This window comes from Doryrhamphus excisus, linkage group LG9, assembly GCF_037039965.1.
Source record: "Doryrhamphus excisus strain RoL-2023G ecotype Guam linkage group LG9, RoL_Dexc_Guam_v1.1, whole genome shotgun sequence".
Lineage (NCBI taxonomy): Eukaryota > Metazoa > Chordata > Actinopteri > Syngnathiformes > Syngnathidae > Doryrhamphus > Doryrhamphus excisus.
In genome coordinates this window covers 14,201,316-14,223,322 of record NC_136365.1, presented here as the reverse complement: position 1 = coordinate 14,223,322, position 22,007 = coordinate 14,201,316, and the positions used below count along the sequence as shown (strand labels likewise).

At 42.5% G+C, this 22,007-nt stretch overlaps 2 protein-coding genes across 2 annotated transcripts; both read left to right on the top strand.

Moving 5' to 3' along the window:
- Window positions 1-1,311: 1,311 nt before the first annotated feature.
- LOC131139821 (THO complex subunit 4-like) lies at window positions 1,312-5,373 on the top strand. Its single transcript, XM_058089727.2, has 6 exons — window positions 1,312-1,633; window positions 2,568-2,726; window positions 2,802-2,949; window positions 4,664-4,727; window positions 4,802-4,979; window positions 5,056-5,373. Exons 1-6 carry the CDS (start codon window positions 1,448-1,450, stop codon window positions 5,068-5,070), a joined length of 750 nt encoding a protein of 249 aa, XP_057945710.2. The 5' UTR covers window positions 1,312-1,447; the 3' UTR covers window positions 5,071-5,373.
- Window positions 5,374-7,462: 2,089 nt separating this feature from the next.
- On the top strand, window positions 7,463-21,895 carry LOC131121017 (rho GDP-dissociation inhibitor 1-like). The gene is made up of 6 exons (XM_058065272.2): window positions 7,463-7,579; window positions 12,052-12,240; window positions 13,331-13,414; window positions 17,726-17,802; window positions 18,581-18,644; window positions 19,962-21,895. Exons 2-6 carry the CDS (start codon window positions 12,054-12,056, stop codon window positions 20,159-20,161), a joined length of 612 nt encoding a protein of 203 aa, XP_057921255.2. The 5' UTR covers window positions 7,463-7,579; window positions 12,052-12,053; the 3' UTR covers window positions 20,162-21,895.
- The last annotated feature ends 112 nt before the right edge of the window (window positions 21,896-22,007 follow it).

Genomic DNA, 22,007 nt, shown 5'->3' with positions numbered 1-22,007 from the left:
CTCTAGATGACATGACTGCTGCTTTTAAACTCCTACTGAAAAAACGCTAGTCAAAGATCAACACAACAGGAGTTCTCTTACAACTGTAAAAATACTTGTCAAAGATCCTCCATATAACGAGTGCTCTTACCTAAATGAAGTGCTTTATTGAATTCATATATAAAGTCATGAATTATTCCTAATGATACCATATACTGTAAGCCAAAATGTGTTGGCGTCCATGTTGTTAAGTAGCGTATGCTATGTTGAACTACTTTGCATACGTTTACCTACATTGTGTTACGTTTAAGTGTGTTTCATGAATACAAGTGTGAATATCAAAGTGGTTCCACACATTCTAATATTTTTCTGGATGCAGCCATCCATAGAAAAGGTTTCGGCACGCCTGCTGCGATATTATTGGCTGTTGAGGGTAACCATGGAAACAAAGCAGCTGCCTCTCACTTCCTGGAAGTTGCACTTGATGAGTGGTATGGATCACATGTTACTTGTCACATCCATGACTCAGAGGTTGTCATATGAGGCATATTTTCTACTCCACATCTGTAGTGGTAAGCACCAGTGTGTACGTGTACAATGTGTACATGAATATTTGAGATTCTTCCACATCAGTGCAACAATTAGCAACCAATTGGCAGATGCCTCAGTCTCATTGTACAGCTTCCATGGGCCTCCTAATACATGCATGACAAAAACTCCGGTTTCCTCCCCCGTTCCAAAAACATGCTCGTTTAATTGGCCACTCCAAATTGTCCATAGTTATGAATGTGGGTGGGAATAGTTGTTTGTTTTTATGTGCCCTGTGATTGGCTGGCCACCAGTCCAGGGTGTACCCCGCCTCTCGGCCCAAGACAGCTGGGATAGGCTCCAGCACCCCTGTTACCCTCGTGAGGATAAGCGGTAGAAAATGAATGAATGAATGAACAACAGTTGTAGTACAAGCAGTACAGAAAATGGATGAATTAATATCAAGCTTGTTGTTTCGATTATTTTTTTTTCGAGACCAGGGGTGTCCAAACTTTTTTCTATTGAGAGCCACATACTGCAATATGAAACCACTCGAATTACCCCCACCCCTTCTGTGAAGGAAATGATGACGTCCACCATTTGTGGCGCGTTGAGTGAAACATCCGGTTACCGTCGGCTCACTGTATTATCATCTAATACGTCTCTTTTGAATGCAGTTATGCACTCATAATTACGGAAATTACGGAAACGCCACATATTTTCGCACTATATTGTTAATGTTTTGTTCATGTTAATAAGTATTTTTTTCACTAAAGTTTGCGGTGGGGAGGTGGGCTGTACTTTTCACATCACTTCCGTAAACCGCTTACGCATTTCCGCTAGCCTTAACGCGGCGCCACCGGAGAAACTTTGGCAAACGATTTCGAGTCCTTATCGAGTGTATTTCTTTGTTGTCTGAAAATAGCCAACAAACGCCACCATGGTCGACAAAATGAGCATGTCTCTCGACGATATTATCAAGATGAACAAAGAAGGCCGCGATAGTTTTTCTTCCTACCGGACAGGTAAACGTACAGATTCCGCCGTTGGGTCCTCGAGGTCGACGCGGAGTCGACCGAATAATTTCAGCCGTGGGAGAGACAATCGCCCCGCACCTTACACCAGGGTATGTAGCACATTCTATACCTACACAACGTGAAGCAGCACGCGCCAGATAACGCTGTTGGGCAAAGAACATATTGTCCTAGCCTAATTACCGGGGCTCTTATTACCCACATATGCTGTAATTGCCAATAAACTAGACTCACCTAAGCCACCGTAAGGGGTCACATCCCATCAGTGGTCTTTAGTTAATTGTTGGGAGTTATGGTGTTAACAAGATGGCTGCTCGATGTAGCTCTTTAGTTGGGGCTGCCGTTGTTTCTTGTCGTCGCCTTTGTTCGGCGAACAATGCGCCCACACAATCACTTTCCACTTATGGTATTTTTTACACAAATTAGTAATAACATAAGCGTTAATTTAAACTTTAGGGTTATTTTCAAATTATGTTTTAAGTAGTTTTACTCAAAAGAACGGTTAGCCTTATTAGCATTCGGAGTCCTCCAGTATTTAAAGACGTACCCATATGAATAGAAAGCTGTCCTTGAACCATTTGGCATGAAGACATGGTTTATGCCGTTTTTATAACAACAAGCTCATTTGTCACAGTCTAACAAGCTAACTGATTGTGGCTGCCACAAATCAATTTGGCGCTACGTCTAGTAAGCACGTTACATCTGTGCTTGTCATTCCAACTCCGTCCAGTAAGTGGCATCGTAGCGCTGCTTCTGAACACACCTCATGGGGGGGATTGGGGCTGTTTGTTGTTAAGTTGGTAGACCACTATAGGTTCTGTTTTTCCCAAAAAGATAGAAGCGACAAATCTCACGGCCGTTTCTGTTCTTACTGGGCAATTTTGGAGAGACTAACATGAAAGCATGTATCACTGGTCCCGCTTGTAAAAGCACCTACAAGTAGCTCTGTCTTGCCTGTGACGTTATTTAAAAAAAAAAAAAAGTTCCAAAACAATTTACAAACTCTGTGGTCTTTCCTTTTACCAGCCCAGAGAGTTGCCAGACGTATGGCAGCATGACATGTTTGAGCAGCACGCTGGGGAACAATACAGAGGTCTGAGCACAGGAGCAGACAAAGGTGCAGAAAGTAGTGCCAAGCTGCTCATTTCCAATCTCGACTTCGGAGTGTCCGATGCGGATATCAAGGTACTTCACAAAAGCCTAAAAAATCTTTGTGCTTGTTTTATACAAACACTGACTGACTTGGCTTTTCTCGACCAGGAGCTGTTTGAAGACTTTGGACCACTGAGGAAAGTATCAGTGCACTATGACAGATCTGGTCGCAGCAAAGGAAGTGCAGACATCTGCTTTGAAAAGACGGCGGATGCAGTCAAAGCCATGAAGCACTATAATGGCGTCCCTCTTGATGGTGAGTATTTATTGACAATAATAACAATGGAAAGTAAATCACAGTGGAATCAGAGTCTAAAAGAATGGTATTCATACTTCAAGTACATAATATACTACAGTGTTTTCTATGGAACTGCAATATAGTCACCATTGATTCAAATAACTGGCCATGACATGCATGTGTGTAATTTTTGTGGATGTTATGGCCATACGTGTCAACTGAAAATAAGCGATGTCCTGGAAAATTGGGGAAATTCCTCCCTTAATGCTTCAAATATATCAATGCATTAGAGAACAGCAGGGAGACGGGCATTGCCAATTGTAACACAGGCAAAAGTGGAAGGGACACTTTCAATGTAAAAGGTTTCAAAATGACAGCCTCCGCTTAGACCACATCTTTACTTTGGCAACCTCAGCATATTTTTTTAATCAAGCAAAAATGCGTCAAACAGGAAAAAAACGGGGGAAATTAATGCCACAAGCTACCCAGCATGCCTTGTGACAGCAAGACATGGATGTTTTTTTGGTATGTGTATTGTGCATAGATATTTGTTTGAATGCCCACATGGTGAAGTACGTAGGTCCATTACTATGTCTTGTGTTGATGCTTTTTTTGCAGGAGGTATTTCAGTGACTCAAGCGTGCCACAGTAGCACTGCAAGTTATGTAGTCCCATTTTTGCCAATAAACGGGACACAAAAAATCAATTTGAAAAGATTTTTTTGAACAAAGTAATTGTTAAAAGTACCAACAGGTCAATATGCCCGCTTTTATTTGTGGTAGGCTGTTATATGTTGATAAATAAATGTACAGAAAGGCTTTCTAATTTTGTGCTGTCATTCTATGTTTTTTTTTCTTTTCAAAAATAAGTACATCATGGTCGTTTATGGTTGAGTATGTCCTACTATTCATCAAAAATGCATCAATTTAAGCAAATCTTGTGAACTTTTTGCCCGGATGAAGCATTTCCGAGCATAAAAGTGGCTACATAAAGTAAAGTGCAAATATAAGGCATCCAGGAGATTAATTCAAAGATGTCGTGGTGACACATAGTGTTCTACGCTGGTCACTTGGTATCAGTAATGGCACTGTAATGTTTGGTGAGACACACAAGCACCAGACCTGGATGCCGGAAACTAAAGGCCTTTATTGCAGATTGGAATGATGTCACACCAGCCGCAATAATCCCTAAGATGGGCTACTGCTGCCACTTAAACCCACACCAAGATAAAACTCAACTCTGAACCCCCCATGTCACTTCCTGTCCATCCCCCACTAAGCACTGGAAGACATTTATTTATGTCTGCTTTTCTTTATACTACTATATTGAGTAATAGAAGCGCAAAGGTTACTATGGGGTGTTATTTCATGCCTAGAGGGCTGTAATGATGTTTAAAATAAACTATTAAGATCGTAAATGTGTAAATAATGCAGAAATGTACCTGTCATGTTTGGGTGTGGAGCCAATTAACTGCGATAAATGAGGGATTATTCTACATATCTAAGGGTAAATGGGGACGTGTGCAAATTCAAATGTAGCGAAAGTCAGCCAATCACAGACATTCCAGTGCATGACGGCAGGTTATATATTTTTTTGGATTGCATGTCTCATCACGCGAGGAGGAGGTGCGAGCTGGAGTCACTTGTCACTTCTACTATAAACCACGCTTTAAAATGCGGCCGCCATGCATCCACATCTACTAAATCTTCTCTCTCATATGCACCCCTTATAGGCCGCCCCATGAAAATCGTGCAAGCGACATCAGATGACGCACAAAGTCGACCGTTGATGCAAAGGTTGGTGGAGTGGACTCATCTGTGACTGTTTTATCGCGTTTCTTACCGCAAGATGCTCTTTGCTGTGACAACAGTTCCAACAGAGGCTTTGACAGGAGCCGGCTCGGCCAGCCCACCTTTGAAAGAAGCGAAAGAAGGCAAGGCAGCAGCAGTGGAGGCTCCAGGGGATACGGAAGGGGCAGGGGGAGAGGCAGCAGACCCCAGCTCTCTGCGGAAGAGTTGGATGCCCAGTTAGATGCCTACAATGCTATGGTATTACTCTGCTTTTGTTGACATCTCTACTGCTGTCACTGCTACTGAAAAGTCACTTATTTTCTTTTTGTTGCAGGCGGACAACAGATAAAGCATACATTCCACTCTTCATTTTATTTCCACGATGGAGCCGATTTATTTTAGAAGCCATGTCTTTTTAGATATTTTACAGTGTTTTCACTTCATGTTGATGTTGGATTTATTTTTTTCCTCACTTGCTCTTGCTGTAATTATGAAAAGGTTTCTCTTTCGGGTGTTTTTTGTTGTATTACAAACTGATTAAGTGCTTCAATGCCATTTTTATGTTGAAAGTGTTCATCAGTTCTATCACTTGATACTGTATACTTGACATGTGAATACCCCGGGTCTTTTGTACATAAAATACTCAACAGTATTTTTGTGTTTGTATGTTCATTTGGAAATGCAGCCTAGTGATGCCTCGCTCAAAATTGTTGCCCGAGTAGTATGACGCAAAACGGATTTCATTCATCAATACTTGTTGAGAAAAAATTATTTCTTTTAAGTCACTTGATGTTTTTTGAATGATTAATACACAGTACTGTGTACGCATTAGTGTGTTTCAGGGGCATTTATAAGGCGGTTTGCCAAGGAAATGAGGAAGAACATACATGAAATATGCATGGACATGAACTATCAAATTTGATTAAGTCCACAAAATCACACATTGTACTTATTGCTCCGCAATGAACAAACACCAAGGAGGAAGATGACAAATTGCTGAATTTGCTTTAAATTAACTTCTGTGAAGTTTGCATGTTCTCGTGCATTTGTGGTTTTCTCTGGGTGCTCCATTTTGCTCCCACATTAAAAAAAATGCATGTTTGCCTTATTGGTGACTAAATTATTCGTAGGTTTGAATGTGAATTATTGTCTACAATATGTGACCTGCCATTGGCTGGCAAGCCATCCAGTGTTTACCCCACCTCTCAACCGAAGGCAGTTGGGGTAGGCTCCAGCATACCACGGTGACCCTAGCGAAGATCGGTGGCATCAATCTATACGGATGGAATATATAGAAATAACATAATGAATGTGAATGGTTGTTTGTCTATATGTGCCTTGCCATGGCTGGCAACCAGTTCAGGGTGTACCCCACCTCTTGCCCGATGACAGCTGGGATAGGCTCCAGCATAGCCCCCATGATCCTTGTGAGGATAAGTGGGAAAAAATGAATGGATGGATGCTGCCCTGTATAACTTATCAGCTATCCATCCATCCAGCCATTTTCTTCCACTTATCCGGGTCGTGGGGGCAGCAGTCTCAGGAGGGAAGCCCACACTTCCCGGTCCCCGGCCACCTCCTCCAGCTCCACCGGAAGGACACCAAGGTGTTCCCAGGCCAGCTGTGAGTAGTAATCCCTCCAGCGAAGGCCTAGGTCTGCCCCGGGGCCTTTTCCCGGCTGGGCATGCCCGGTACACCTCACCAGGCAGGCGTCCTGGAGGCATCTGAACTCGATGCCAGAGTCACCTCAACTGACTCCTCTCGATGTGAAGGAGAAGCGGCTCTACTCTGAGCCCCTCCCAGATGACTGAGCTCCTCACCCCATCTCTTAGTGTGAGTCCAGCTACCCTATGGAGAAAACTCATTTCAGCCACCTGTATCTCCAATCTCATTCTTTCGGTCATGACCCAAAGCTCATGACCATAGGTGAGGGTGGGAATGTAGATTGAGAGCTTTGCCTTCTGGCTCAGCTCACCCCACGCCCCCACCTTCCCTCACTCGTGAACAAGACCCCGAGATACTTTAACTGCTCCACCTGGGGCAGGACCTCATTCCCAACCCGGAGGGAGCACTCCACCCTTTTCCGAACCATGGCCTCTGATTTGGAGGTGCTGAGTCTCATCCCAGACGCTTGATGCAAACCGTCCAAGTAAACCACCAATCCCGTACTCCCCGAGCTCCCCCAAAGGACGTCGCGAGGGACACAGTCAAATGCCTTTTCCAAGTCCACAAAGCACATGTAGACTGGTTGGGCAAACTCCCGTGCACACTCCAGCACCCTCGTGAGGGTGTAGAGCTGGTCCAGTGATCCGTGACCAGGACGAAAACCACATTGGACCTCTTGTAGCAAAGGTTCGACCAACGGTCGTACCCTTCTCTCCAGCACCCTGGAATAGACTTTCCCAGGGAGGCTTATCACAATCCACAATCTTAAAGGTTATGGGATAACTAGGACTACAACAAAATAAGAACATATGGTTAAAATAGCTTTAGCTTATGCAGTGATAAAAACAAAAAGTATGTTACAAAAGTAAAGATAATATATTTAATTAATAAATAAAACATAACATTTGGGATGAACATGTAAATATATATTGCATTTAAAACACAAATAAGTGCTAGTTATGGGTTAAGGAATAATGTGTTTCTATCCGAAATGCAAATAAACCGACATTGTTAGGAATCGGCACGCAGGTAAATGGTCTTTTTAGCTTGCCGTAGTTTTATTCCCGGAAATGCTGCGCAGGAGGCGCACCGGGCGGCGTCGTCGGGTTATTCGCCATACTTGCATTGCCGCACACAACAACAGACGCACTTTCCGCCGGGCACCTGGAAGCGCCACCGCGTTGAACGTAAAGGTTTGTGTGCTCTACGTCTTTGTTTTTGGGGGGAAATGAACACGTTTTGTCTGCGGACTTATCGACGAGCACAGTTCGCTGAAACTATGTTTGTGTATGTTAGCGTTAGCATTGGTTAGCTTGTCTGAATTGTCCACAGCAGCTAGCGGCCACTTGTCCCCCTCATCAGCCCCACCCTGTCGGCAATGGATTCAAGGGAAAAAAGTTGCAGTGTTTACAGTTCAATCACTCGTCCATTTTAGTACTTTGCAGGATGCTTCCGTCGTGTCATGAATTCATTATATGGCAGATAAAAAAAGCCGCAGAAAGACATCGCAGTCTCGGTAGGGTTTTGTTTAGTTGCACCTGAAAATATAAGACGTTAACTTGACACTAGTCTTTTATTTGAAATGTCACCATGTCATCGTAGTGTCTTCTTGTCCACGATTTGAATTTCTAACCACACACCGAATCCTACAAACCTTACACAACACATTTATATACCTATTATGACATTTTACAGTAACTTTTTGTCCACTTGTGGGCCTTATATCGTGTGTTTTTCTGCCTAATGACGAATACTGCATTGATGGATGGTTGCCATTGGGGTCCATTCATTCATTTTCTACCGCGTATCCTCACGAGGGTCGCGGGGGTGCTGGAGCCTATCCCAGCTGTCTTGGGGCGAGAGGCGGGGTACACCCTGGACTGGTCGCCAGCCAATCACAGGGCACATATAGAGAACCATTCCCACCCACATTCATACCTATGGACAATTTGGAGTGGCCAATTAACCTAGCATGTTTTTGGAATGTGGGAGGAAACCGGAGTACCCAGAGAAAACCCACGCATGCACGGGGAGAACATGCAAACTCCACAGATGGCCGAGGTGGGATTGAACCATGGTCTCCTAGCTGTGAGGTCTGCACGCTAACCACTTGACCGACATGCAGCCCCCATTGGGGTCCAGTCCCAACTTAATCTGCAAATCATGAATACTTTCTACCGTTCGCCCTTGAATGCACACAAATTTCTTCAAGGGAAGTAGAAATGACAATTTGGAGGTGTTTTTTCTTAGGTTGAAGTTTCATAATGCATTCATATAGACTGTGGCTTACCCCCACCCACCACCATCAAACAGGTCTGCATTTTCTCGAGTGACAGAATAATGATTTGAAAGTATGGGAAGTGAATGAGCTGTTGGAAATGGCAGTATGGTGTCAGAATTATAGGATGGAAAAAATGTATGATTCGGAATGTGTGGTCGGTTTGTGTGCTGACATGTTCGCACACCTTCGGCCCCGCAGTTGTGGCTTTTCTCCTTGCAGCTTGCCGACATTCCTCTGATTGCTGCTAGTTTGGGCAGGCCAAAAGAGGGGCCCAGATGAGAGATTTTTGTTTTTCAGTCCTTTACCATGGAGTATTAGGTCCACGTTATGAATAAAAGCTTACCCGACGCAAGAAGAAGTTTCCTTCCTGGAGCGCTGTGCTCTGTTTTCCCTCTGACACATAATATTCTGACTTTTTTGTTATACATTTCTGACGTTTTGCTTGTAGCTTATGATTTTTTTTCTCGTAAATTTCAGCGCTATGCTCTATTAATCTCTGACATGCAATATTCAGACTTTCTTGTCCTATATTTATGACTTTTTATCTCATAGGGTTGCAACATTTTTAATATTCATTTATGACTTTATTCTTGTAAATTTACAGCTTTTTTCTCGAAATCTCTGATTTTTTTTTATGTGGCTCCGATACTTCCTCGTTCATAATTAGATTAAAAGACTTCCCTCATACTTATTCTAGGGGCCCCCCGTCTGTGAAATAATTATCACTTATTATGTAATAATCAAAGTTGAAAATTTCAGAGAAAAGTCATAAATTTGTGACGAAAAAATCATAATATTCAGGGCTCTACATTAAAAACAAAAATTACTTGTCCATGGGGAATCCTTAAGGTGAGAACTACTTGCCCGAACTTGCCCGAATATGCTGATAATTAATCAGATAATAGTACTGATGCATTGTATTTGGAGGAATGTCTGAAATGTATGTTAACATGGCATGCCATACTACCTTACACATGGTAGTCGTAGTAAGCAGTGATATTTATAAGTTGTGCACCACAATGAAACATTATTGAATAGACACATTTGTGTACTAGTAAAGTGTTTTTTAATCCAGAAAAAAATGCTCAAACAATAATTTTTTGAGGCAAAGGTGAGAAAAATACACAGAGAAATGGAAGCGCTAGATTTTGTAGCTTGTGCAAAATCAGCACTTTGTATTGGATCTAATCGGTGGTGTTTCATTGTGACCACTTCAAATTGTCACAGCAATGTGATTCACTCACCTGTGCCATCATTTGATTTGCTGCCGCTAATAAAATACTTGTTTAGGAGGCACTGGTTCATCACTTTTTGCTGTTTTCCTTCAGAACTTGTTGAAGAATTAGACCATGTTGGCAGGGATGCCATGATAGATGTTTTCCTAGTCAAACGATCACTGATTGGTTGATCGTGAACAAGAACAGGTGTGGGTAAAACGCGGAATTCGGACCGCGGTCTAAATAAACGATTCTGATTGGTCCATTTCAAGATTTGCAAGGATTTGTTTACAAATTACCACCGGAATTATGCAGTCCGTGTTTTACCAGCACCCAACAAGAACCGCTTTTAAAAAAAAAAAACTCTTTGCAGTATGGCATGCCAAAGTGCACTTGCCCGACGGGAATATCACTGATTGGATTTACTTGCCCAAATTTTGTTTGAGCTTGCCCCGGGCCATCGGTACATCGTTATTGTCGAGCCCTGATATTATAAGAATAAATTAAATAATTCCTTAATAAATTTACTACACTAAAGTCATAAACTTACGAGAAAAGTTTATAAACTTCCGAGAATAAAGTCATAAATTGATGAGAAAAAGTTGTAAACCTAAAAGAGGAAAATGTCTTAAATTTATGAATTTATTCTTGTACATTTTTTACTTTATTGCCATGAATTTACAGTTTGATTCTTAACAAGAAAAAAGCAGAACAAAGTCGTCAGTTTATGAGAAAACGTTGCACATTTATGATGAAAAAGTTGTATTATTACAAGAATAAAGTCGTAAATTAACAAGAATAATTTCGTAAAGTGGTAATATTAGATTATTTATTTAATTTCTAACGTGGCAGCAAAACAGAGCATCTGAACACAAACAGATTAGCATGCCCTTCCCACATCCGCCTTCCTTACCCATTTATGCCCCTTTCCATAGCTGTCTCATGCAGTGCCTGCGTACCCGCCTCTATTGTTGTAAATGTGCAACCTTCTCAGTGTGACGTTGAGACTGATGCTGTGTATGATGATGGTACGTTTTCAGTGTGTTGTCAAGTGTGCTAGTGCTAGTTGGCTGTTGGCTATCGCTTGCAAATTAAAGTACCTACCCAGAAAACATGCAAGCTCTACACAGAGATGTTCAAATCCTCCATCTCCTGACTGTGATGCTGGCGTGCTAAAATGAAACAAAAATAGAGAGAGGAGTGAGTAATAGCTTTGAAATGTGTGTTTTTTTTCTATCCCCCAATAACAGCTAGCTGTTAGAGAACGGATGCATCAACAAAGCACACTCAACAGAAACATAACCACTTTGGTTTTTGCTCCTTCTCATAAGTGTAGCATACCAATACTGGCCACAATAAAAGGCCTATACATGTCACCATCACCTGCACTTTCACTGACCTTGAGTCGGTGACGGATGAACACAGACACATACGCCTGTGTAGTGCGGGGTTTAGACCTGGGGTGCCCAAAGTGCGGCCCGGGGCCTACAATTTAAACAAAAACAAACCAACAGCAAACCTGACAAAACCAGTGGCAATAAATAGAAATAAAGTAGAAACATATATGGGAATAATGTAAAAAATATAATGGGAATAAAGTCACATGGTTGAAAAGAAAATGTATCAAATTATTTAGATAGAAAGTGTAAATATTTGGACAAAAGAGAGACGTTGGTACTAATAAACAGGCGAGATTGCAGAGATGAAATGGGCATATATTGAACATATATTCCCAAAAAATCAAATGGCCCCGGGTGGACTCTCCTGGTTTAGACCCATTTGACTGTTTGCAGTCTGTGAAATGCTTGGTAATGTTAACTTCATTGGGTCCGTGAACCCATTTGGGAGCCATAGGTAGAAGGCCATTATAGAAGGAAGTCAGAGATGGTGTGGATTGTGCCTCTTTCCTTTTCACGACGCTCACACGGTGGTGAGGTGATTTCAGAGAAGTGAGTGGGGGTGATGTCACAGGGCAGACAGAGTTAGGTCAGCATCTGCAATAAAAGACAGGAGCTGCCACCGTGGCACACTCACAGCAGCTCCACACCCGCCTCCCACCACGCTCATCTGCTTCTCCGGGGGAGCTCCAGCTTGAGGTTCATCTGGTTGTCTTTTGCTTCCATTCTGGTTTTGCTCGACCCATGTTTTGCACCCTGCCTCTTTACAGACATGGCTGAGGATGACGTGACTCCAGAGCAGCTCGCAGCCATTGCCGCCGAGAACGAAGAGCCAGAGCCTGTCAACTACAAGCCCCCCGCCCAAAAGACTGTGCAAGAGATTCAAGAGCTGGATAAGGATGACGACAGCCTTCGTAAATACAAGGAAACCCTCCTCGGCTCCGGAGCCGTCGACACTGGTAATTCAGTCCTAAATATGCCTGTGAATATTCTCATCCGTGCAGGTCATTGTGTTCTCAGGGCGCTCACTCAAGTCTTCTAAGACAACCTGAACTGGATGCCCTGACGACAGTCCTTATGCAATCCCTGTACTTCATGTCCCCAGCCCACTCGCTCTTACAGCCATTTTGCTCACTTTTCAATTTTTTAAAACTTTCTTCATAAATTTCACTCTCGTAATATTATGACTTTATATTATATTATAATATATAAAACTATTATATTATAAACTTGTTCCCCAGCTTAATTTCACCCAAAAAATTATTTACATTTTTTTGTGTTTGTCATAATGCTGTTAAAATAATCAAATATCTTCATAATATTACTGCCATTATCATTTTTCTAAAACATTTTTCGTGTTAGAATGGGACCTTTTGCTCTTCATATTACTGCAGATTTTTCCCTTTTTGTCAATTTTTTTTGTCGTTTTCTCTGTGCAGTGTGCCAAAAAACAAATAAACTGTGGACTGTACAAGGCCCCCTGGGTGCTTTGGACACCCCTCATGTCAGCAAGGAGACAATTAATGCTCCAGAAGCTTTAATAAATCCTATATGTAAATATGTAGATGCAATAAAAACATACCTGTTTAATAAATGTCAGAATGTTCTGGAAGAAGACACCCAGAGGCATCCAACAGCCCCCCTTTAACACCCTACTTTAACGTCCTTTTTGTATTCATAAAATGAATGACGTTAGACTGGAAATCATACGTCTGTATGTGCCAAGCGTATCTCCAGTATCATATCACCATTGTTGCACATTACCTACAGACATGTTGTCTTCAAGGCAGAAGCGTATTAGAAAGCTTTCCGCAATTAAAAGTGTCCGGTATGGTCTGGATGGTCCAATTTGTGTGCCTTGCTGCGTCACAAGCTCAACTCAATGAATTATTGTGGCCATTAGTTGGCGCCAAAAAAAACTTAAAGATAGCGCAAGTCAATGTCTTATTGTATGAACATGGCTTACTGGGGGTGAACACCATTCACTTCCGTGCTAAAGTTCATGTGTAATGTCTCATGTTAAATTGTCTCTTGTGGTCCTGTCGTCAGATCCGAGTCTTCCCAATGTCCAAGTGACGCAAATGGCTCTGATATGTGAAAGTGCCCCATATCCTTTGGAGCTGGACTTGCAAGGTGGGTCTCTGTTGGACTGTAAGATTCTTCATACAGAAATAACAATAATAATTTTTGTGTAGACGTTCCCACCCACATTCATACCTATGGAAAATTTGGAGTCATCAATTAACCTAGCATGTTTTTGGAATGAGGGAGGAAACCGGAGTAGCCGGAGAAAAGCCACGCATGCACGGGGAGAACATGCAAAATGCACACAGAGATGCCCGAGGGTGGAATCGAGTTAAGCAATCCAACAAAAAATAATACAGTAATCCCGTGTAGGATTCCTTATTTATTAATGGAGTCATTTTGTGGTTGGAGCATGTTTATCTTCTAAATATGTTTTTTAGTAGGGGTAGAAATATTACAAATATATGACTAATTTAATTTATAGTATTTATACTATGTTACCTTACATATCTCCTCACGAGGATATGCTCTTCTGCACTCTGTGTATGCTAGCATCCCCGCCTCCACCCACCAAAAGGGCTCCCTCCATTCATGCCGTTGTTCAATGGAACAAATATACTGAGGTGCACAAACCAATGCCTGTTTTTTCCCTGAACAAGAATCTTGTCACATTTTAATCCAGTGGGATCTCATGACATCCCTAGTTTTTAACATGGTTTTAGAGCCCTCTAGACATGAAATAACACCCCTATACCGCTTGTACTGCTATTATCTACTATCTGCGAGTTTGAGAAAATACATGTCACAAATGCTCGTTCAGAGTGAAAGATGGCATCTTCAAGGAAACATGGCATATTTACTTGATATTATCATTTATTATATATTATCATAGCAGTGGTTTCTTGGCACCCGCCCAATACAGACAGCCCCTACAGAGGTGTCACAAGTCACCCAGCTTCCAAGACGAGAAAATACATGAGATTGGGTCCCTGAGAATGAGCCCATATGAGATTTTAATGTTCATTGTAAGATATAAATATGACCAGACAAATACAAATATGTTGATTTAACTGAGTCACAAAACAATGCAGATGGGTTTTCAAATGTTTATTTTCCCACAAATTGAAATAATAATGCAATATTTCCTTTGATTATGTCACCTTTTACTCAGTGAAGCTGTGGAATTGTGGTGTCTTTTCTCACTGTCTGTGTTTGGAGCAAGCTGGCTTTTATTATTTCAATATTTAAATGTAAAGCCTGACTGCTATGATTACGAGGCGGCCTGGAGGGCAACATGCATTCATGTAAAATGTATTCATGCATGCTAGCTGTGCCCCAGGCAAGCTCATTGCTAAGTGCTGGCGCTGTCATTTCATCAAACAGTCCCTGTCATGAAAAGACATTCAAGTACAGTTTGAATTGGAGGTATGGAGGAATATAACACTCTGTAAGAATACATTTTTATCCACAAATTCCAACATGATGCATCCGTTCATTTTCCATGCTGCTTATCCTCACTCGGGAGCCTATCCCTATCTCACTACGGGCGAGAGGCGGGGTGCGCCCTGGTCTGGTCGCCAGCCAATTGCAGGGGAAGTGAAACAAGGAGTTAAAAATCAAGTGAGCCCAGTTGTTCGACCCTTGTTAAGTTTTTAGTAATAATAAACTTACCACCCTTCTGCCTGGGCCAATATATGGAATTAAACAGCACCCTCATGTCTGCAACATTATAGAAAAAATGTCCATGAGTGTTTTCCAAAGTTAAGCTGATGTGTGTGAGCATGTTGTTTTGTCTAAAACACAAACATTGTTAATGTAATGTTTAGTACATGCACTGTTCAGGGCAGACTTGGGTTTGTACCAGGCAACTAAGGGGTCCTCAGTAGGACCACAGCTAGCCATTCGGTACGTCAGAAAGCTTGCTCTTGTACTGTATATGCCTGTCTGCATTTGTGATAAAGGTAAGTTATTGGCCTGTTAACCATCGTCCGGACCCTTGTTTATATGCAAATGAGATGGCGAATATCGCCCATTGTTTTGTGTGTGCCAGTGTATTGTACTGAGTTCAAGTGCTAGCTAACCTGTCGCCGCCCTTTCCAAATACAGTATATGTGTATGTGTAAATTAGCATGTGCTGTTATAAGCTTGTGACTTGCATTTATGTTAATGTTCATTCATTACAGAAACCAGACCCATTAAGACATACAGTGCATCCGGAAAGTATTCACAGCGCTTCACTTTTTCTACATTTTGTCATGTTACAGCCTCATTCCAAACTGTATTAAATTAATCTCTTACCTCAAAATTCTACACAAAATACTCCATTATGACAATGTGAAAAAAGGTTTTTTTGACATGTTTTGAATTTATTAAAAATAGAAAACTAAGAAATCACATTTACATAAGTATTCACAGCCTTTGCCATGAAGCTCAAAATTGAGCTCAGGTGCATCTTTTTTCCACTGATCATCCTTGAGATCTTTCTACAGCTTAATTGGAGTCCACCTGCAGTAAAGTTGATTGGACATGACAGGTCAAAAGAACTGTCTGTAGACCTGCGAGACAGGATTGTCTTGAGGCACAAATCTGGGGAAGGATACAGAAAAATTTCTGCTGCTTTGAAGGTCCCAATGAGCACAGTGGCCTCCATTATTCGTAAATGGAAGACGTTTGGAACCACCAGGACTCTTCCTAGAGCTGGCCGGCCTTCTAAATGAGCGATCGGGGAAGAAGGGCCTTAGTCAGGGAGGTGACCAAGGCCCCGATGGTCACTCTGTCAGAGCTCCAGCGTTCCTCTGTGGAGAGAGGAGAGCCTTCCAGAAGGACAACCATCTCTGCAGCAATCCACCAATCAGGCCTGTATGGTAGAGTGGCCAGACGAAAGCCACTCCTTAGTAAAAGGAACATGGCAGCCCGTCTGGAATTTGCCAAAAAGCACCTGAATGACTCTCAGACCATGAGAAACAAAATTCTCTGGTCTGATGAGACAAAGATTGAACTCTTTGGTGTGAATGCCAGGCGCCATGTTTGGAGGAAACCAGGTACTGCTCATCACCAGGCCAATACCATCCCTACAGTGAAGCATGGTGGTGGCAGCATCATGCTGTGGGGATGTTTTTCAGCAGCAGGAACTGGCAGACTAGTCAGGATAGAAGGAAAATGAATGCAGCAATATATAGAGATATCCTGGATGAAAACCTGCTCCAGAGCGCTCTTGACCTCAGGCTGGGGCGAAGGTTCATTTTTCAGCAGGACAATGACCCAAAGCACATAGCCAAGATCTCAAAGTCCTGGAGTGGCCCAGCCAGAGTCCAGAGTTGAATCCGATCGAACATCTCTGGAGAGATCTGAAAATGGCTGTGCACAGACGTCTCCCATCCAACCTGATGGAGCTTGAGACTTATTGCAAAGAAGAATGGGCAAAACTGCCTAAAGATAGGTGTGCTAAACTTGTGGGATCATATTCAAAAAGACTTGAGGCTGTAATTGCTGCCAAAGGTGGATCAACAAAGTATTAAGCAAAGGCTGTGAATACTTATGTAAATGTGATTTTTTTGTTTTCTATTTTTAATAAATTCAAAACATGTCAAAAAAAACTTTTTTCACATTGTCATAATGGAGTATTTTGTGTAGAATTTTGAGGTAAGATATTAATTTAATTCAGTTTGGAATGAGGCTGTAACATGACAAAATGTAGAAAAAGTGAAGCGCTGTGAATACTTTCCGGATGCACTGTACTACTCACAAATTAATCTGTTGGATGCAAATTGCACTGTAAAGTAATAAAGTTCACACAGTTCTGCTACTGCGTCCGGACTCACTCTCGGAGCGGAGTTCTGGTGTGGATGAGGTGCTCCAGCGAACCTACGTAACACACATACGGTCCGCTCTCCCCCACAAACAAAATAGGTCTGCTTTCATGGATGACTGAGGATATTTCAATAAAAACATGAACCCAATCCCGAAATAGTTGTCAATTAATTTAATCATGTTTCTTCATAGATTAATTGTGAAGCTTTTGGGTCTGCTTGCATGGATGGCTAAGGAAATATTCAGAGTTCGAAATTAGAGGATACTTACATCAATCAAATACCAAAATAGTTGTCGATGAATTGGATAATCGATTATTCCAAGATTAATTGTTGCAGCTTTAATGATACACATCTGTTTCCCGAGTCTGGAGAAAGTATGGAATTTTGAAATATGAAATCCGTAGGAAGCTTGTTTAAAGTGCCACTATTAAATGATTAATGAGAACCCGCTATTATGGGACCTCTCGGAATTGAAATTGTTAAAGAAAATCTGGTAGTATGGGCCCTTTTAGAATATGTCCTCATAATAATACTGCTCGAATATGAGGATATGAAACATGACGAGCATGTTCATACTTGTTCATTTTCTCTCTCTTCATTTCCACAGGAAACTTGGATGCCCTAAAGAATGAGGCCTTTATTCTGAAGGAGGGTGTTGAATACAAAATAAAGATCAGTTTTAAGGTAAGAGCACTTACAGTAGTATGGTCCCATACTATGTGTTCATACCCTAGCCAAATATTGAGTTCAAGGAAGTACACGATCCTCATGTGAGACACGACCACAAATCTCTCTGTTCTGTGTGCTCTAAAGAGAGAAAAACAGCTAGCATGTGGGCGCTAACAACGCACATAACGGGACTCACCTATTTGGACTATCAATCGCTAAAAAAAAACTCCCAAAAACGGCAGCAATGTTGCATTTACTTAACTGACCTGTATATAAGCTAGGCTGTACTAGTGAGCACCAAGAACTATTTTTATGGAGTAGTGACGCCACGTAACATGCCCACTCCAAAAACTTACCAGGAAATAGGAGCAATACATAAACAACTACCAATAGACCACCAAGTGATTGTAAAGTATTAGCCCCCGTTCCATATTTTGTTTAGACAGGGCTAGATGGACCGTGTTGGGATCTGCTATGTTCCCCGTGTGTCACAATCAATATCAGGAGCATTACTTGAGTTTATTTACTCCTATTATGTCTACTGTAGTAGGTAACAAAGTGTAAAAGTGACTTATAGGGGTGCTATTTCATGTCTAGAGGGCTCTAATCATGTTACGAACGGGTTTCCATAAAAGTATTCCATTGATCAAATAGGAATCAAGTCTGGAACCAATAAACTGCGATCAAGGAGGGATTGTTTTGTAAATGTACATATATTACATATATATATTATTGCACAGATATTGCATGAAGCCAATGTTTACTGACTTCCACCACGTTTTTTTTCCCTCAGGTAAACAAGGAGATCGTTTCGGGTCTGCGATATTTGCAGGTGACATCCAGGAAAGGAATAAAAGGTGAGTGAGCACCTAGCGTTGACTCTGTATGGACAGAAGAACATCTGCATGTACAGAAGAACATCTGTATGTCCAGAAGAACCTCTGTATGTCCAGAAGAACATCTGCATGTACAGAAGAACATCTGCATGTACAGAAGAACCTCTGTATGTACAGAGTCAAAGGGGAGGGGGGGTCTAAAACGCAGCACGCGGGGCATCTTCGGCCCATAGCTCAGTTTTTATCGGCCCACCGTATATTCTTAAAATACAATAAAAAAAAAACCCAAGCAGCAGCAACAATAGGAAAATCAGGTTGTGATGTGTACATTTTACCTGTACTATCACGTTTATAAACTCGGGGTGAATGAGATTGCAGGAAAAACGGCTCATTTTTATGGTTTAACTTTTTGACAAGAAATCGTGGCTTATAGTTGGGCCGGGATAACCAACAGGATAGCTACCAGGATAGCTACCAGGATAGCTACCAGGATGACAGGATAACCAACAGGCTAACTACCAGGCTAGCTAACAGGATAATGTCAGGTCTAAGCACCTTCAACATTTGTAAACAATGAAACGGAAGAAAGAAGACAACAGTTATCAATCTTACTCGCGAAGAGAACGGTTGAGATGTACTCGGACTCGCGAGGAGAACGGAACAGATGTACTCTGCATACAATCTATAACCGCTCTGAGTACACTCTCCGTTGCCTCCCTTTGTATTTTCTTGGGGTGAAAATGCAGCCCTAAAGGACAGGGAAGTGGCAATTGCAAAGTGATGTGATCAAGCTTACACAAACAGTTGATTGCATTTAGATGGATAAGAATACAATTGGTGGACTTCGTCGTGCGTCTGTCTGCCGCTGTGGTCAGATATTTTGTGTTTCCTCTTCATAATCTTGAGTGTACCAGGATTACTAACTGGATTACTAACTGGATTACTAACTGGATAAGTAACTGGATAACAGGATAACTAACAGGATAGTTACCAGGATGGCTACCAGGATAACTACCAGGATAGCTAACTAGATAACTACCAGGATAACAGGATTACTACCAGGATTACTAACAGGATAACAGGATAACTAACTGGATAATTACCAGCATGTCTACCAGGATGGCTACCAAGATGGCTACCATGATGGCTAACAGGATAGCTACCATGATGGCTAACAGGATAGCTAACTGGGTAACTACCAGGATAACTACCAGGATAACAGGTTAACTAACAGGATAGCAGTTGAGGATTCCCGTGGCTACGCTGTTGTCTCCCTGCATGGAAGCAATGGTAGACGTCTTCTAATGTCCTCTAATGCACTTTCATCCTTGGCCACAGTTGACAGCTCCTGCTACATGGTGGGCAGCTACGGGCCCCGCCCCTCTGCACACGAATTTATTTCCACGACAGAGGAGGCCCCGAAGGGCATGCTGGCCCGAGGCCAGTATGTCATCAAATCCAGGTTCATGGACGACGACAACTACGACCACCTGTCCTGGGAGTGGAACCTCAACATCAAGAAAGACTGGGACGACTAAGCAAGGCCTTTTCGGCGGCTGTCCGTACGCGCCCCGCCCAAACCTGCTGTTCACCCTTCTGGTGTTTTTTACCGTCATGTCATGTGCTCACGCCTTTTGTCTTCTGATGGTCCATCATATTCCTTCTCCTGCCTGCGCATATTCTCATTCATACAGGTCATTGAATCCATCCCAACTGACTGGGTAGGACAGCTCTAGCCTACTGCTGTTCTACCGAGTCATTGAGCTATCTTAGGCGTGTTGCCTCTCATCACTTCATGCTGAAGACTACCTAGGACACCTCAGGATCAGAGATGTCCAATCTAGTCCTCTAGTCCTAGTCCTCCAATGTAGCTCAAAGACTAGATAGGACACCTCTAGGCGATCTAGTTTATATCTTATACGTTTTGCCTTATATCCAGGCAAGCTTTATCAGTTCATGTTCAGACATCTCTAGAGAAGAGGTGTCCCACCTGTGTCATGGGACAATCCTAGACTAGAAATGCCCTATCTACTCTTTTAGCACAAAGTGAGCAAATCGCAAGGAAAGTTTCGACTGTCATCCGTGCTCAAAGACCAGATAGGACAGCTCTGCCCGTATGGACATGAACTGACGAAGCGAAAGCCCGAACGTTTCAGTAGCAGCAGAGGTAGCAGCCATCACAGCATCCTTGGTCTCCTGCCCATCGGTTCCCCACGATGCCGTCTTCCTCTCAGTGTGAAGTACATGCGGAAAAGCAAGTGTACAATCAACTTGTGTTTGCCTTTCTATGTAGTTGTATCACTGGTTTGTCACGTGACCGTATTCACTGGTAATCAGGCCCCACCGCGCCCAGCACCCCCGCATTCGCCCTTTGCTTTGCTGGCGCTCCTGCTTGCTGCCTTTTCTTCCTCTTCTCCATCCATGCTCACGAGAAACTGCCTTATTTATTCTTTCAAGGTGTTTTTGTCACAGCCTGCCTGGACTTGAAGGGCTGACTCTGCCATCGCCGGCAGCCCTCCTCCTATGTGGGAACCACATGCCTAACTTAGTGAATGTTCATTGCAGAGGAAAAGAAGCCTTCAGGCCTTATCGCCTTCTATCACAGCCACAGCGGCAACCAATGCCTTTAGTTTGCTCCTTTTGCGTTTCGCTGTTATGCTTTTGCTTTCATGTACGTGCCCCCTCCCCCCTCAAGACGGTTGTTACAGCTTCAGGAGGGTCAGATGGAAGACTTATGTCACTATACAGTCGAAAACGCACACGCGCAGTCTGCACTGTGTACTTAGGTCCTGCCAGTGGCGTGCTGGCCCAAATCCATTGTTGTCTTTGCCCGCTTTTTCGCCTCCTGTTCACCACCACCTTGCACGGTGTGTTAACACTCAAATGGCAGTACCCGACAGTCACCAACTACTAGTGGGATATAGCGAGTAAGTAGTGCGGTCGTCATTTCCGGTAAGTGCGCAACGACCTTAGTTGATTTGGGACAGCGCTACACTTGATTAGTGCACTCAGGAACTAAGTACACTGTTTAATTATACATACGCTGATGACGATCCGTTAAAACAGGAAAGTAACAGCCTAAAGAAAACATGTACTGTGCTAGGTCACGGGGATGTAGAGCCTTTTGTGTTTTGGTTGTGAAATGTATTCCTACGCCTTACATTCCATCATATTGTAATAGTTTCTATGAAATCGCTGGCATGCTGGTGGGGTTGTACATGTTATCATTTGTGATCGTTCTGATTGGTCAATAAAGTGACGTTTGTCACGTGGTTCTGTCTCGTGTACTCCAGTAATCCGTTCCTGTCAGGATACAACTTTTTACTAATGAGACACTTTTTTTTTCAAGCTGCCAAAATAAAAATCCATCTGGGGGGGGGGGTG

Coding starts and splice junctions, on each gene's coding strand:
- LOC131121017 (XM_058065272.2), top strand. CDS start 12,054: ATGGCTGAGGATGACGTGACTCCAGAGCAGCTCGCAGCCATTGCCGCC. Junction 13,415..17,725: donor TTTGGAGCTGGACTTGCAAG/GTGGGTCTCTGT, acceptor TCATTTCCACAG/GAAACTTGGATGCCCTAAAG. Junction 18,645..19,961: donor ATCCAGGAAAGGAATAAAAG/GTGAGTGAGCAC, acceptor CCTTGGCCACAG/TTGACAGCTCCTGCTACATG.
- LOC131139821 (XM_058089727.2), top strand. CDS start 1,448: ATGGTCGACAAAATGAGCATGTCTCTCGACGATATTATCAAGATGAAC. Junction 2,727..2,801: donor TGTCCGATGCGGATATCAAG/GTACTTCACAAA, acceptor TTTCTCGACCAG/GAGCTGTTTGAAGACTTTGG. Junction 2,950..4,663: donor TAATGGCGTCCCTCTTGATG/GTGAGTATTTAT, acceptor CACCCCTTATAG/GCCGCCCCATGAAAATCGTG.